This window comes from Micropterus salmoides, unplaced genomic scaffold, assembly GCF_014851395.1.
Source record: "Micropterus salmoides isolate LMB-PRFRI ecotype aquatic unplaced genomic scaffold, ASM1485139v1 Ms_hic_scaffold_11, whole genome shotgun sequence".
Classification (NCBI taxonomy): domain Eukaryota; kingdom Metazoa; phylum Chordata; class Actinopteri; order Centrarchiformes; family Centrarchidae; genus Micropterus; species Micropterus salmoides.
The window spans coordinates 10731304-10744510 of NW_024040152.1; the positions used below are offsets into that span (position 1 = coordinate 10731304).

General features: G+C 37.8%; 2 protein-coding genes across 3 annotated transcripts in view; both read left to right on the forward strand.

Moving 5' to 3' along the window:
• The window catches only part of myom3 (myomesin 3), a 65708-nt gene extending 54739 nt beyond the window's left edge, over positions 1 to 10969 (forward strand). The window contains 11 exon segments of the mRNA XM_038710850.1: positions 819 to 876; positions 1649 to 1718; positions 2344 to 2451; positions 2738 to 2825; positions 3060 to 3098; positions 3358 to 3463; positions 9115 to 9278; positions 9407 to 9443; positions 9649 to 9671; positions 9769 to 9824; positions 9923 to 10969. Of these exon segments, the coding sequence (XP_038566778.1) occupies positions 819 to 876; positions 1649 to 1718; positions 2344 to 2451; positions 2738 to 2825; positions 3060 to 3098; positions 3358 to 3463; positions 9115 to 9278; positions 9407 to 9443; positions 9649 to 9671; positions 9769 to 9824; positions 9923 to 10192 (1019 nt within the window). The 3' untranslated portion in view covers positions 10193 to 10969.
• A 620-nt stretch (positions 10970 to 11589) lies between these two features.
• fabp10a (fatty acid binding protein 10a, liver basic) lies at positions 11590 to 13128 on the forward strand. 2 transcript variants are annotated; one of them, XM_038710849.1, is made up of 4 exons: positions 11590 to 11750; positions 11975 to 12147; positions 12415 to 12504; positions 12995 to 13128. In XM_038710849.1, the coding sequence occupies exons 1-4, from the start codon at positions 11684 to 11686 to the stop codon at positions 13043 to 13045; spliced, it is 381 nt and encodes a 126-aa protein (XP_038566777.1). In that variant the 5' UTR covers positions 11590 to 11683; the 3' UTR covers positions 13046 to 13128. The 2 variants fall into 2 exon arrangements, with proteins under 2 accessions (XP_038566777.1, XP_038566776.1); XM_038710848.1 differs by having other exon boundaries at positions 11592 to 11750; positions 11939 to 12147; positions 12995 to 13097.
• The last annotated feature ends 79 nt before the right edge of the window (positions 13129 to 13207 follow it).

Sequence of the window (13207 nt, forward strand, 5' to 3'; positions counted from 1 at the left end):
TTTTAACAATGGGAAATCGGTTATGGAGAAAATTTAAGAGCAGTGCAAGTCTGCATTCATGGTCCAGTTATTTCTGGATGGCAGATATCTGATTTTCTTAATTGTCTCAAAAATTAGAGGACCTGCTTTGAGGAAAGAAAATGTTTTAATTGTCCTTCAGGATGAATAAATTATCCTATACTTATCTCTTTTCTTGTCTTGGTGTTTAAATTCAACATTTTTGGGTTCTGTTGGTATACACCAACTTGTGCTCCATTCAGGAGATTACTTTTCTTTCTGTTTTTATTTTTGTTTATTATTTCTATTATTTAGTTTGGCTACTTTCCCCCCCAAAAGTGCACTTTCCTCAACAACATATGCATCCCTCCTAAGATTTGCCCAGCAGTTTAAAATGAAGTTAAGATTATTTTGGATATTTACATTTACATATTTACAAAACTCAAAACTTTTATCCAAAGTGACTTACAATTGCTATACATGTCAGAGTTCGCACACCACTGTAGCAACGATGGGTGAAGTGTCTTGCTCAGGGACACAATGGTGGATGGACGTGTTATCCACTGCGGCATTGTCACCCCCCATATATAAGGAACATAAGAACCTTTAGGAATGGTTATCATCACTTTTTTATATTTATCTTAAACGTGTATTTTAGTCTTTTCAGTGTTTTCTTGCTTTTATCTTGTATTGTTTTCGTATTATTGTCTTTTGGGTATTATTGTCTTTACACTTGTTAAAGCACTTTGTAACTTGTTTTTGAAAAGTGCTATTATTATTATTATTATTATTACTTCTGATATTGTTTGTGTCTCTGGCAGAGTTTCGTCAGACACTGGCCTTGGCTGATGCAAATCGTCGTGACCATGAGAGAAAGTCGGTGAGAAGTCTTCTAACACCAGTAACATACTGTGTAGCAAATGCAATGAGAGCCTTTGCAGCTAGGCTCAGCATGGCTCAACAGCACTCAAATCAAAGTCTAGAAAGTCTCTTGTAGCAAATACTCTGTAAGCATTTGGCTGAAAGAATAGCTGTGTTGTGTCTGTGAGCAAGTGATACCGCATTGCTTAGAAAAGTGATTTTCTTTCATCTCATTCCAAGGTGAATATTACATCCAATGGTTGCAATAGCTTTTTGATGATTTTTGTTTGAAATGACACAGCTCCTTCGTCTTGTCCGAACCCCTTGAAACTGAAGAGTCTCAGAAAGAAAGAAAGGAATCTTCCTGTGCTACTGAACTCCCATGTTTTCATTACCTGAGCTCTCAGACGTGATAAGGAGAAGCTATACAACTCTTCTGTGTGCAGAGGCAAAGGTCCCAGTGCCCGCTTGTGCAAATAGACTATCTCACTCTGTGTCCTCTATTCAAAGTCCATGTGAGACTCCAGCTCCACATAACCAATTTTGTCAATTATTTGCAGAATAATATGATGCAAAAGAGATATTAACCCCAGGTGGAACACGTGTTTACTTCTTGTGTTTTGAATAGTCCCACCACTCTTATTATAAACAGCTGTCACTGTCAGTACTCACACAGCCGTATAAAATAATTGCCATAAATGTACATACTATGATTCATTAGTGTTTCTGAATAAATGGTCACTCTTTCTATGGTTCAGTACAGATGGATAATCATTTGTTCTGTTTTCCAAGGACCCTATTTCCAGGAATTCTTGTCGTGGAGTGTAAATGAAGATTGTGAACTGATTATAAACTGCAAGGTACTTTTATTTTAAAGAAGAAAATTGCTAATGGCAATAACAGTACTAACTTAACCTCACATTAAGAGCCCAAAAATGTTTCATCTTTCATTATTCCCATGAAATCTTTTCTTGTGATGCTAAGTTCACACATCATTCGGAAAATAGACAATTTTCTACTTTTATTATTTATATAGGAATAGTTTGCCGTTCTGGGTGACTTTCTGAAGTCTTTGTGTTGTTTTTCTCTTTTATATAACATGTCAATTAGTGAGCAATAGAGGGGCTGCTAGGCAGATTTAGTTACCTTTGGACAGAGCCAGGCTAGCTGTTTTACCCCTGTTTCCAGTCTTTGATCTATAACTTGCTTGTGGCTCCAGCTTCATATTGAGTGGACAGACATGAGAGTCTTCTCATCTAACTCTCAGCAAGAAACAAATAAGTGCAAAATGTTGAACTTTTCTTTTAAATTATTTTGGTAGCACATCACATTTTAAACCAGTGATTACAGCAATTCTTATTGTTTTAATCAGTACACTGTTTTGCAGTGATTACATAAATGTGATTCATTCATTTTAAACCAGTCAATTTTGGTGGAGAGCTTTTACGCTTTTGTTTCAGGTATGGTATATCTCTCCATACACAGGTGACAAATACAAACAAGGACACATCTCTCAAGTGGTTTAAAGACGGCGTGATGACCCAAGTTGTGTATGACCAGTCATCAGGGGTCAGCACACTCACCATCCCTCAGGTATCCAAAATGACTCTACTCTATTTTTAGACTACCAGAGGTGGGAGGGAGTTAAGAGCTCAGGCAAATGTGAATCATCATTTATAAATGGTAGCTGTTGTAGTGAAAGAAAACAAAACAAACCATATTGACAGACAGTGGATATTAGAGGATTTCTTTAAGTCTATATTATTGTGACATGCTCCAGGTTCACCTTGGAGTGTATTTAAGGTTAACTTGGAATATTATTACATTTGATACATTATGAATATGTTTAATTTCAATATGGAGGATGGTTTTCCCTCAGGTTACAAAGAAAGAAGCAGGCTCATACAAAGCTGTGGTGTCAGATGGGAGGGGAGAGGATGTCAGCACCTTGGAGTTAATGGATGATGGTGAGATGTGCCTTTGACACCAGTGAATAAGTATCCACAAACAATAATCCATTTGTGTACATTTCAATTGCCGCAGATTTCCATGCATAATGGAAATTAGGCAATATGTGTCTTATCTTATTATGTGTCCTCAGCATTCAGCTACCAACCTCTAATCTTGCGTGTGGTATTTATTGAGTTCCAAAAGCAATATAAAACACTGTCTGAACGCTTAATTGTTCTTTTTATTTACAGAGTATGACAAGCTTCTCCAGCAGCTGAGTAAACAATGTGGTGAGTTATTCACAGCTGGAAGCTCTTCTTTAGAGAACAACGTTTATATGAGGCAAAGACTAGTGTTTTTTTTACACCAGATGTGCTGTGTTGGGATGAGGATAATACAAATGAAAGGCATGTTAATTAATTGTGGAGTGTGTTGTTTCAGAATTTTAATATGTAAGATAAGAAACATGTTTTAAATTGCCAAGGAAACTGAAATGTATGCAAATAATCAGGAGCCTTGCCCTGTCTCTGTCTCCCTTTTCCTCTGCAGCATTGTCTGCCAGCCCACTGAGGATTCAGAGCACTGCTGAAGGTTTAAAGATCTACTGCTCACTTAAACACTATATAAACTACCTGAAGACCAGCTGGTACTTCAAGTGAGTCTGCATGGAGAGCACCTCTCTGAACTAACCAAATTTAAGCAGACTCCTGCAGAGACTCCTGTGCAGGAAAGCAAATGAAATGTAGCTTTAAGTTTATTTTGGTTTCTGTATCATGTAGTGGTGTGGTCACATTGTTTACTGCAAGCCACTGAAATGCAACACTGTATGTCAAATGCCAAGCTCAACACAGGAAGATGCCCACAATACTGTAGAGCTCTGACTGTCACCAGCATGGCAGCTCTCTCTTTGGCTGGTAAGGTACTGTGGGTAACTAACACAGCCACAGTTGCAGCTAGTGTACATGTAAACATCATTTACCATAAAAAGAAGCCACACATGCTGGCTTGACTGCTGCACATGCACACACACCAGTCCCAATGGCGGTAAGAGGTATATTAATGTACCGTGACATTTCTCCTCATAGTGGCATAGTCTGGGGCTGCTTTACTAAAGTTCAGCCTCTAAAATACTTATTAAAGTTCAACTGCTAACGACTTAAAAAGTTCAACATCTAAATGCGATAGTAGATCTGGAGCTTGATGTCTGCATACAGATCTTCTCATGTGGAAGCTGGGGGCACATCTGGACACTGAAAGACATGGTTTATCCTGATTAAGATACCAAATATATCTGTATAAATTTAGGATAACGATGATCAAGACATATGAAATAAATAAAAACATGGAAACAAGCTGATACAGAATATATATACACACACACACACACATATACACATACATACATACATACACACACACACACAAAAATTATTCATACCCATGGCAAATTCTGACTTAAAGTTACTGTTATTCAACCAGCAAGTTGTTTCTTGATTAGAAATGACACAGGCGTCTCCCAGAAGATAAGACGATGTACAAGAGGCATCATTGTGGAAAAAATTACTCATCTTTTATTTACATTTGAACAAAAAGTGGCATGTCCAAAATTATTAATACCCGTCTCAATAATCAATCGAAATTACAGCAATCAAACGCTTGCTATAATTGCTGACCAGCTTTCTTCATGTGTCCACTGGTATTTTTGCCCATTCATCTTTAGCGATGAGCTCCAACTCTTTCAGGTTGGAGGGTCTCCTTGCCATCACCCTGATCTTTAGCTCCCTCCACAGATGCTCAATGGGATTTAAGTCAGGACTCTGGCTGGGCCACTGCTAAACGTTAATGTTTTTGTCTGGTAACCGTTTCTTCACCGCGTTTATTGTGTGTTTTGGGTCGTTGTCGTGCTTAAATGTTCACTGGTCCCCAAGGCCAAGTTCCTCTGCAGACTGCCTGATGTTGTTGAGAATTTTGATCATTGCTCCTTTTTCATGGTGCCGTTTACTGTGATTAGGTTCCCTTGTCCACTGGCTGAAAAACAACCCCAAAACATTAGGTTCCCACCACCATGTTTGACATGGGGATGGTGTTCTTAAGGTTGAAGGCTTCTCCTTTTTTACGCCAAATGAAGGCTACATTATTGTGGCCAAACAATTAAATGTTGTTTGATCTGACCATAAACAGAAGACCAGAAGTCTTCTTCTTTGTCCAGATGAGCATTTGCAAAGGCCAAGCGGGCTTTTGTGTGCCTTTCCTGACTTGTGGCCAGCCACAATGCGCAGCCACAGGTCCTCAGTGAGCTCTTTTGTCTTAGCCAACAGCAGAGAGCTTCTGATTTTCACCTGTTGAGTTGATTAAGACAGCTGTTCCCAATGACTCAGCGTCAAAAACTTGCTGGTTGAATAAAAGTAACTTTAAGTCAGAATTTGCCAGTGGTATGAATAATTTCGGGCTTGACTGTGTGTGTGTGTGTGTGTGTGTGTGTGTGTGTGTATGTATGTATGTATATATATATATATCTATATGTATATATATATGTGTATATATGTATATGTATATATATATATGTGTATATTTGTATATATATATATATATATATATGTATATATATGTGTGTATATATGTATATACATATATATACACATATATATATGTGTGTATATGTATATATATGTGTATGTATATATGTATGTATGTATGTATGTGTATATATATATGTGTATTTATATATGTGTATATATGTATATATATATGTGTGTATATATGTGTATATATATATATATATATATACATATACATGTATATATATATACATGTATATGTATATATATGTATATATATATATGTATATATATGTATATGTATATATGTATATATGTATGTTACTGTCACACACTGTGGAAAAAGATGTGTGTTTTCAAACCTTAAAGCTATTTAAGGGGAAAAATGGGAAAAAACCCTATGTGGTGTGTGGGGGGTACATACTTTAAAATAACTATTGTATGTATACTAAAACATGGTGGACTGGTCTCTTAAGTAAGGCTACTAGCACCACCTGCTGGGGATATAAGGATAGAAAGTGAAAAAAAATTACTAGTGTGATGTGAGATGTAACTGATACATTTTCTTAGTCCTTGATGAAATTAGATTTGTATGGTTCCAGTTTTCTTTTCCACCCTTTCTGAATTTATAAACCTTAGTCACTGGTTACTGTCCTCTGATTCAAAAAAATTAGGTTGCAGTGATAAGGAAGAAAAAGGTGCACTTTATTTGACGCCTACATTTTGTAGACATTATTCTTTGCATTGAACCGGGGTGGTGATAGCGCAACTGATAGGACTATGCCTTTGGTGTGAGAGACCCAGGTTCATTTCCCCACTGTGACCCATCCGCCATTGTGTCCCTGAGCAAGAAACTTAACTCCTAGTTGCTCCAGAGGCGTGCGACCTCTGACATGTATAGCAATTGTAAGTCGCTTTGGATAAAAGCATCAGCTAAATGAATAAATGTAAATGTAAACCAAGCATAAATACTTGGTTCAGTGGACTGCCTGGGAAAAGGACCAGCTTTATATTTGAGACGAGGGCTGTGGTCAAGGAGAAAAACAGGAGTATGTCCATAGCATGTTTTTGGTAAGAATAGTAGATTGGTCTAAGGTATTGAATTGTAGGAACGTGGATAAAGCATGGAATATTTTTAAAACATTGTTCTTAGAGGTTAACAAGTTTGCTCCAGAAAAGATGGTGACAATTAAGATTAGACCTGAACCATGGACGAACAACAATATTTTAAAGGCAATTAGGATAAGAAATTATCTTTTTTCAGAGTATAGGAAAAGTAGAGATGAATCTTTATAGTACAAGAAACTCATTACAATGACACAATATTAGAGAACAGGAATAATCCTCATAAATTATGGAAGTCACAGAATCCAGTAGGGTATAGTGACAGGCTCAAGACCAAAACATACAATCTCAGCCTGGATATTGGAGGAAAAGTTACGTCAGATAAGGCCAGGGTAGCTGACAGTTTAAATATGTATTTAGAACCGTTGTGAAAACCTTGGTTAATAAGTTGCCAGGTCTGTCAGAATCCTCAGAGAGAGTCAAGTCCAGACTTTCTATTTAAAACAAGGGGTCCAGGCTTTCTCTTTTGCAACAGTGTCTGAGCAAACAGTGTTGAAGAAACTTAAGGAACTTAACCCAGCCAAAGTAACTGATTTGGAGAATATTCCTGCCAGATTCCTTAGGGATGCTGCGGATTCTATCACCCCTTGTGTAACGCATATAGTAAACCTTTCCACTACGCTGGGAATAAATCCCAGTGAATTTAAATAGGCGAGAGTTATCCCTTTCTATAAAAAAGGAAGTAAGCTAGATCAAGGAAATTATCAGCCTATGCCCATCTTGTGTGCACTATCTAAGATAATAGAGAAGATTTATGAGCAGATAGATACATATAGTTCCTTTAATTTATACTATACATTTCAATCAGGCTTCAGGACATCCCACTCCACTGACACTTGCCTACTCTACCTCACCGATTACATCAGGAGAGAGATGGATGGGGGAAAGCACTGTGGTATAGTCATGTTAGACCTCCAAAAGGCATTCGATACTGTAGATCATGCCATTCTATTAAAAAAATTAAAAGCGTTGGGATTAAATGGATTGGTTCATATTTTAGAGGTAATCTTGGAGAAACAAATGGTGGATGTGGGTGGGATTCTATCCAAACCTTTGTTTCTAGAATGTGGGGTCCCACAGGGATGTGTTTTTAGGTCCACTGTTTTTCTATTAATGACATGAAATCTGCTTGCTCATGTGACCTTTTTTATATGCAGATGATTCTGCATTATTGGTATTGCACAAGGATAAATCTGAGGTCTAAAAGTCCTGAGCTTGGAGTTATTTCATATCAGTTGATGGTTGTCTGACAACAAGTTGTCACTCCATCATGGTAAAACAGAGGCCATACTCTTTGGATCAAAGTTAAAGCTAAAGAAGGCCACAGATTTTAGGATACTGGTGGGAGACACTGAGATCACAGCCAAGGAATCTGTCAATTACTTAGGCTGTGTCTTAGACAATCATTTATCAGGAGACTGCATGGCTCAGATGGTGCTCTCTAAAGCCAACCAAAGAATCAGATTTAATAGAACAGCGTTAGAGACCTTGGCAGGGGCTCTAATCCAGTGTCATTTTGATAATGCATGCCTCTCCTAGTATATAAGTGCAGCTGTGATCCTAAAAAGAAGTTGCAAATGCAAAATAAATTGGTGTGATTGGTCCTTAAACTCTCATCTAGGACACATCTTCTTCCCGCTCATTTCATTAGCCTTAAATGGCTGAGGGTAGAAGAGCAAGTATTAACTATATAGGAGTAAGTATAACTTACAGGACTGTTCATAATGAAGCTCCAAAGTACCTGTACAACTACTTTACCAAAATTAGGGAATACCGTAACTATATCACAAGAGAGAGTACAACTGATTTGGTTCCCATTAGGTGTTGTATGGGAAAGGACACTTTCCTGTATTCAGCTGCCATTATGTGGAATGGGCTACCGATGAGCATTGAGATGATCAACTCTTTAGTTAGGTTTAAGTCTTAAATCTCAGTGTTAATTTTGCATTGTACAGGCCTATTCAATTTTTGTAAAATTTAGTGAACTTCCTTTTATATTGTATAGTAATGTTGTGACAGAAATAGTATTATATGTAGGAATGTGTAAGGATTAGTATTATTTTATATTGTATTGTTTTTTATTTTTAATTTAATTTTTTTAAGAGAAACGATGTGTACTTGGAAGCTGCTAATAACTAACTAGTTGCCTATTCATGATGCTCCCTACACATTTGCCTTCCAAAAAAAGACCACAATGGAAATCTGCTAGAACATCAATCAATCAATGTCATATGATCACACAGACACTCAACAACTGAGCCGAGATTGCTAATATTACTGTTAACTTCATATTTCACAATGTCAGACTACACCATATACATAAAAAGGTCTGTCTTAAGACATTTGTTAGTAAAAGTGGAACACACAGTAAATTTCCCCTTAATTACGGTATCTCTGAACTGTCTCTTCTACCGAATCACACACATTTAGGTTATTTTATGTATTGATAACTCATAATAATGTGATTTTATTAATGTGATATTATTATTTCACTTCCATTCACTGAGCCTACCTGAAACTGTTTGGAGCCCCCCTGGGGAGGTCCGCCTCCCACTTTGAAAACTTCTGGTGTGAAGCATATGTAGTATTAGCAAAAAATTTATCTATGCTCCCTTCCATTTAGGGAGAAGAGGATTGACCTGGAAGCCAGGACCAAGGCTGGGAGCAGTATGCAGAATGTCTGGCTTGAAATCTTTAACCCAACAGAAAATGATAAAGGCAAATACACCTTGGAGATGTTCGATGGTGAAGAGACACACAAGCGGTATCTTGACCTGTCTGGACAAGGTGGGTGGGAATTACAAAACACAGATTTTATTTAAAGGATCTAAAACACAATTTCTGTTAAAGAGGTATGATACGTATACTTTTTTGTCATTCTCAATCATGATTATTGTTATTTTTATTTTCAACAGCCTTTGCTGATGCAATGCTGGAGTACCAGAGGTTGAAGTAAGTGCTGCCCTACATGCATGATGATGATGCGTCTAACATGGCTTGCTGTGGCACTAACAGAAAACACTGAGTAGTCAGAGCTTTTTATTATTTATTTATTATTAGTTGAAAACTATTCACAGAAAACATCTAAGAGACAGATTATTGTCACCTGACACTGTACAATGTCATATATGTTTGACCTTATGTTTTCATCCCTCAGGCAAGTGGCCATTGCTGAGAAAAGTGAGTCACAGGTTATGTGTTATTTCTGCCCACAACAAAGACTAAAAGGTTGTAAAGTGATTGTCTGCAGGGAGTTACTGTTACTTGTTTGTTTCAGATCGGGCCAAAGTGACAAAGGGTCTTCCTGATGTTGTAGCCATCATGGAGGGAAAGGCACGTCATACTTAGGAAAACATTACTATTTAGAGACACATTAATACACAATTGCAAGAATCTTACTGTCTCTTGTCTCCTCCTGATCCTCTCTTCAGTCTTTGTGTCTGACATGCTTCATCGACGGTGAACCAGCCCCGGAGATCTTTTGGCTTAGGAACGACAGGGAGATTGTTAACCAGACCCAATTTACCATCGCCAACACGCCCAAATGCAGCACCATCACTGTCAATGGCGTCAACATGGAAGATTCTGGAAAATACAGCATCTTTGTGCGCAACCAGTATGGCTCTGAAACAGTTGATGTGACCGTGAGCGTTTACAAGCATGGGCAGAAGCCTCCGGCAAATGCTGTAGAGATGGGTTAAGATTGCAAACTGAGTCAGAAATTAATTTACTGCAGGGTTTTTGTGCTTCAGATTGAGATTTCTTACCGAAGATAGATGGACTGATAGATGACATTCACTCTCTACTTGCAATCTAAATTATATATCTGCATAGAGAGAAAGAAGAGGTTGAAAGTGGATGGATAGATAGATGGTGAGATTGAATGATGGTAAATTCATGTATAAGGAACTTTATTGCGCATGAAGGAACTTTACTGAGCATGTCCACTGAGGTGGAATAAAAAAAATATATAATCCCCTATAGTCTGCAAACTGTCCATATAATTTTAATACTAGACAGTGTAGGCCTCTGTCATAAAAATCACATCCTTTTGCTTCTCTTGTGATAGAGATGCGGAGACGCAGAATTGCAAAGTCCTGATAGTCATCTCATTTAGCTGAAAAGCTGAATTCATAAGCTGTAGCCGTATACGCACCATTGCTTAATTCAATGTATTCAGTAGATTTGCTGCTGCAGACTTACTTGGTCTTTTATATGATAGCTAATGTTAAGCTACTGAATTAGCAAGTTTAGATGTTGCTTTGACATGACAGAGCGAGTTTGCTGACTTTTACTCTTCTCTACTTGTGCGACTGTTACATTTTATCATTTACCCATATTTGATAACTGTCCAATAAAAGTTACACCAGCATTTGACATAAACCTGCAAAACCCTCAGCTACTGGACTGTAGAGTAAATGTTTAATTACATGTGTCATTTTAGTGTGTGTGTAGTGAATAAAGCAATTTCAAGTGATTTTCGCTAGTGTATTATTTTTATGAGCACTTGCACTATATTTCATCTTAATATTCGTATTAAGTAAACTTTAATAATTAATAAAATAGCCTATTAAAATGAGGACTACAGCTCTCTATGTGCTGATTTTGCAAGCACAGTCTTGTACTTCAAAAGCAAACAGTCCGCAGTGTCATTAACCCCTACTGGGTCCTAGTCAGGTTTAATGGCACACTGCTGAAAGGTTTCAGATGTGCATGAAGTTAATTTAAGATCTAAAGTTCAATGAATGAGTCCTGAAATGAAACAAATGTTAGGTATGTCTAATAGTTTATTACATAAAGTATTTTCTCATTTTAATTTTAATTTCCATCTTCAGTCAGGGTTCTGCGACACTGTAGATCACAATTTATTGATTGTTCATGTCTGTTTGTTGATGTACAAAAATCAGTGAAGTTCTTGAACACACAACATGACAAAATGTATCACCTAAATTCATCTTTGGTGGAAGTTAAGGTTTGGCCAAACAGGAGTAAATGACCTCCAGGTTGTTCAAACAGCAGTGATTACTTCAGAGGGACTTGTTACTCATTAGACATGGTACAGGGAGACCCCTTGCTTTCCTATATAAAAAGGTGCAGCACCACAGTGACATCCTCGACGTTGTGTTGAGCTTCACAGCCGTCTCAGCCTCCAGCCCACCTTGGTGAAGGAGAATCCAAATCTTCTAGAAAACATGGCCTTCAATGGAACATGGCAGGTCTACTCCCAGGAGAACTACGAGGAGTTCCTCAGGGCCATGGGTGAGAGAAAACAAACCAGGGGCTCTGGTAGAGCTGCAGGGGTCGGCATATAAAGATTATAAAAAAATATATTATCTTCGGTAGTTGAAGACAAAGTGGCCATTTTGTTGTGGTTAAAGACTTCTTCTTTATATTATAACCACACAGTCAACAGTTGCAGTTAAGAGATTCATTATTCCTTACTGCAGGAATGAACAAAAAAGAACTTGTGCTATGCTTACCAGAACTTCCAGCAGATGTCATAAAGATGGCCAAGGACATCAAACCAATTACTGAGATCAAGCAGAATGGCAATGACTTTGTTGTCACCTCCAAGACCCCTGGAAAGACTGTGACCAACTCCTTTACCATTGGCAAGGAGGCTGATATCACCACCATGGACGGCAAGAAGATCAAAGTTTGTAATTCTAATTTACGTTTTAATTTGCAACAGACATAGCAGCTTCACAGTTGTTTTATGTCGTATCAGTGCATAAATATATTACCTGATTTCATACAGTATAAATCTATTATTTTATACTGTGTTGAGCCTGCAAGTGTACCGCATCTCTTGAACGCTATTAATTGTGTCAGTGATGATGATGATTGTTTTATTCCCTAACCCTAACCCTAACCATGTTTAGGGGTATTTCTGATATGTATTGTCTCCTCTTCTGACCTCCAGTGCACTGTCAATCTGGAGGGTGACAAAATGGTCTGCAACACTGGCAAGTTCTGCCACATCCAAGAGATCAAAGGAGGAGAGATGGTTGAGGTACAGTTGGCCACATCTTACCAGAACTCACTCTTTCTTACACACATATCTCCAAGACCAAATAAAATAAAAATGTAGTCACTATTGAATGTTTCACTTTAATGTAAGTAGGTTTAAATCAGTGGTTCTCAAACTTTTTCACACAACATTTTTTCACCCCTAAACTGACACAAATTAGACCCCAATTTGATAAGAGTTTGTCCGCAAGTCCCCCGTTTGATTGGATTTTACCTTTTAGATGTTTCATTACAGAAAGTGTATGAAACCCATGACCCAAAATGTCATCCATTTAGTCATTGTGTTACTTATGGATGGAATTATAATGATGAATGAAAATAAATTATTCCTCTTTTTGCTGGGGACCTCCTGGAACCTCCTCAAGGACCCATGGGGGTCCCCGGAACCCACTACGAGAACCACTGGTTTAAATAATGTATTTATATCCACGCCACACATTCAGTCTGTTTCCTTTTCCTTTATCTCCTTTCAGACTTTGACCATGGGCTCAACAACCCTCGTCAGGAGGAGCAAAAAGGTGTAACTCTGGCAGTGAAGAAACAATGTCTATTTAAATAAAAGTGTTGCTTAATAAGCGTGTTGTGCGTTATTGTTCGCACAAATGCCCATGACTCTCTTTGACTGGCCTTCTTCCCGCATCCTTACTGTGTCTGACAGATAAGCGGTGAGCAGATACTATGCAATA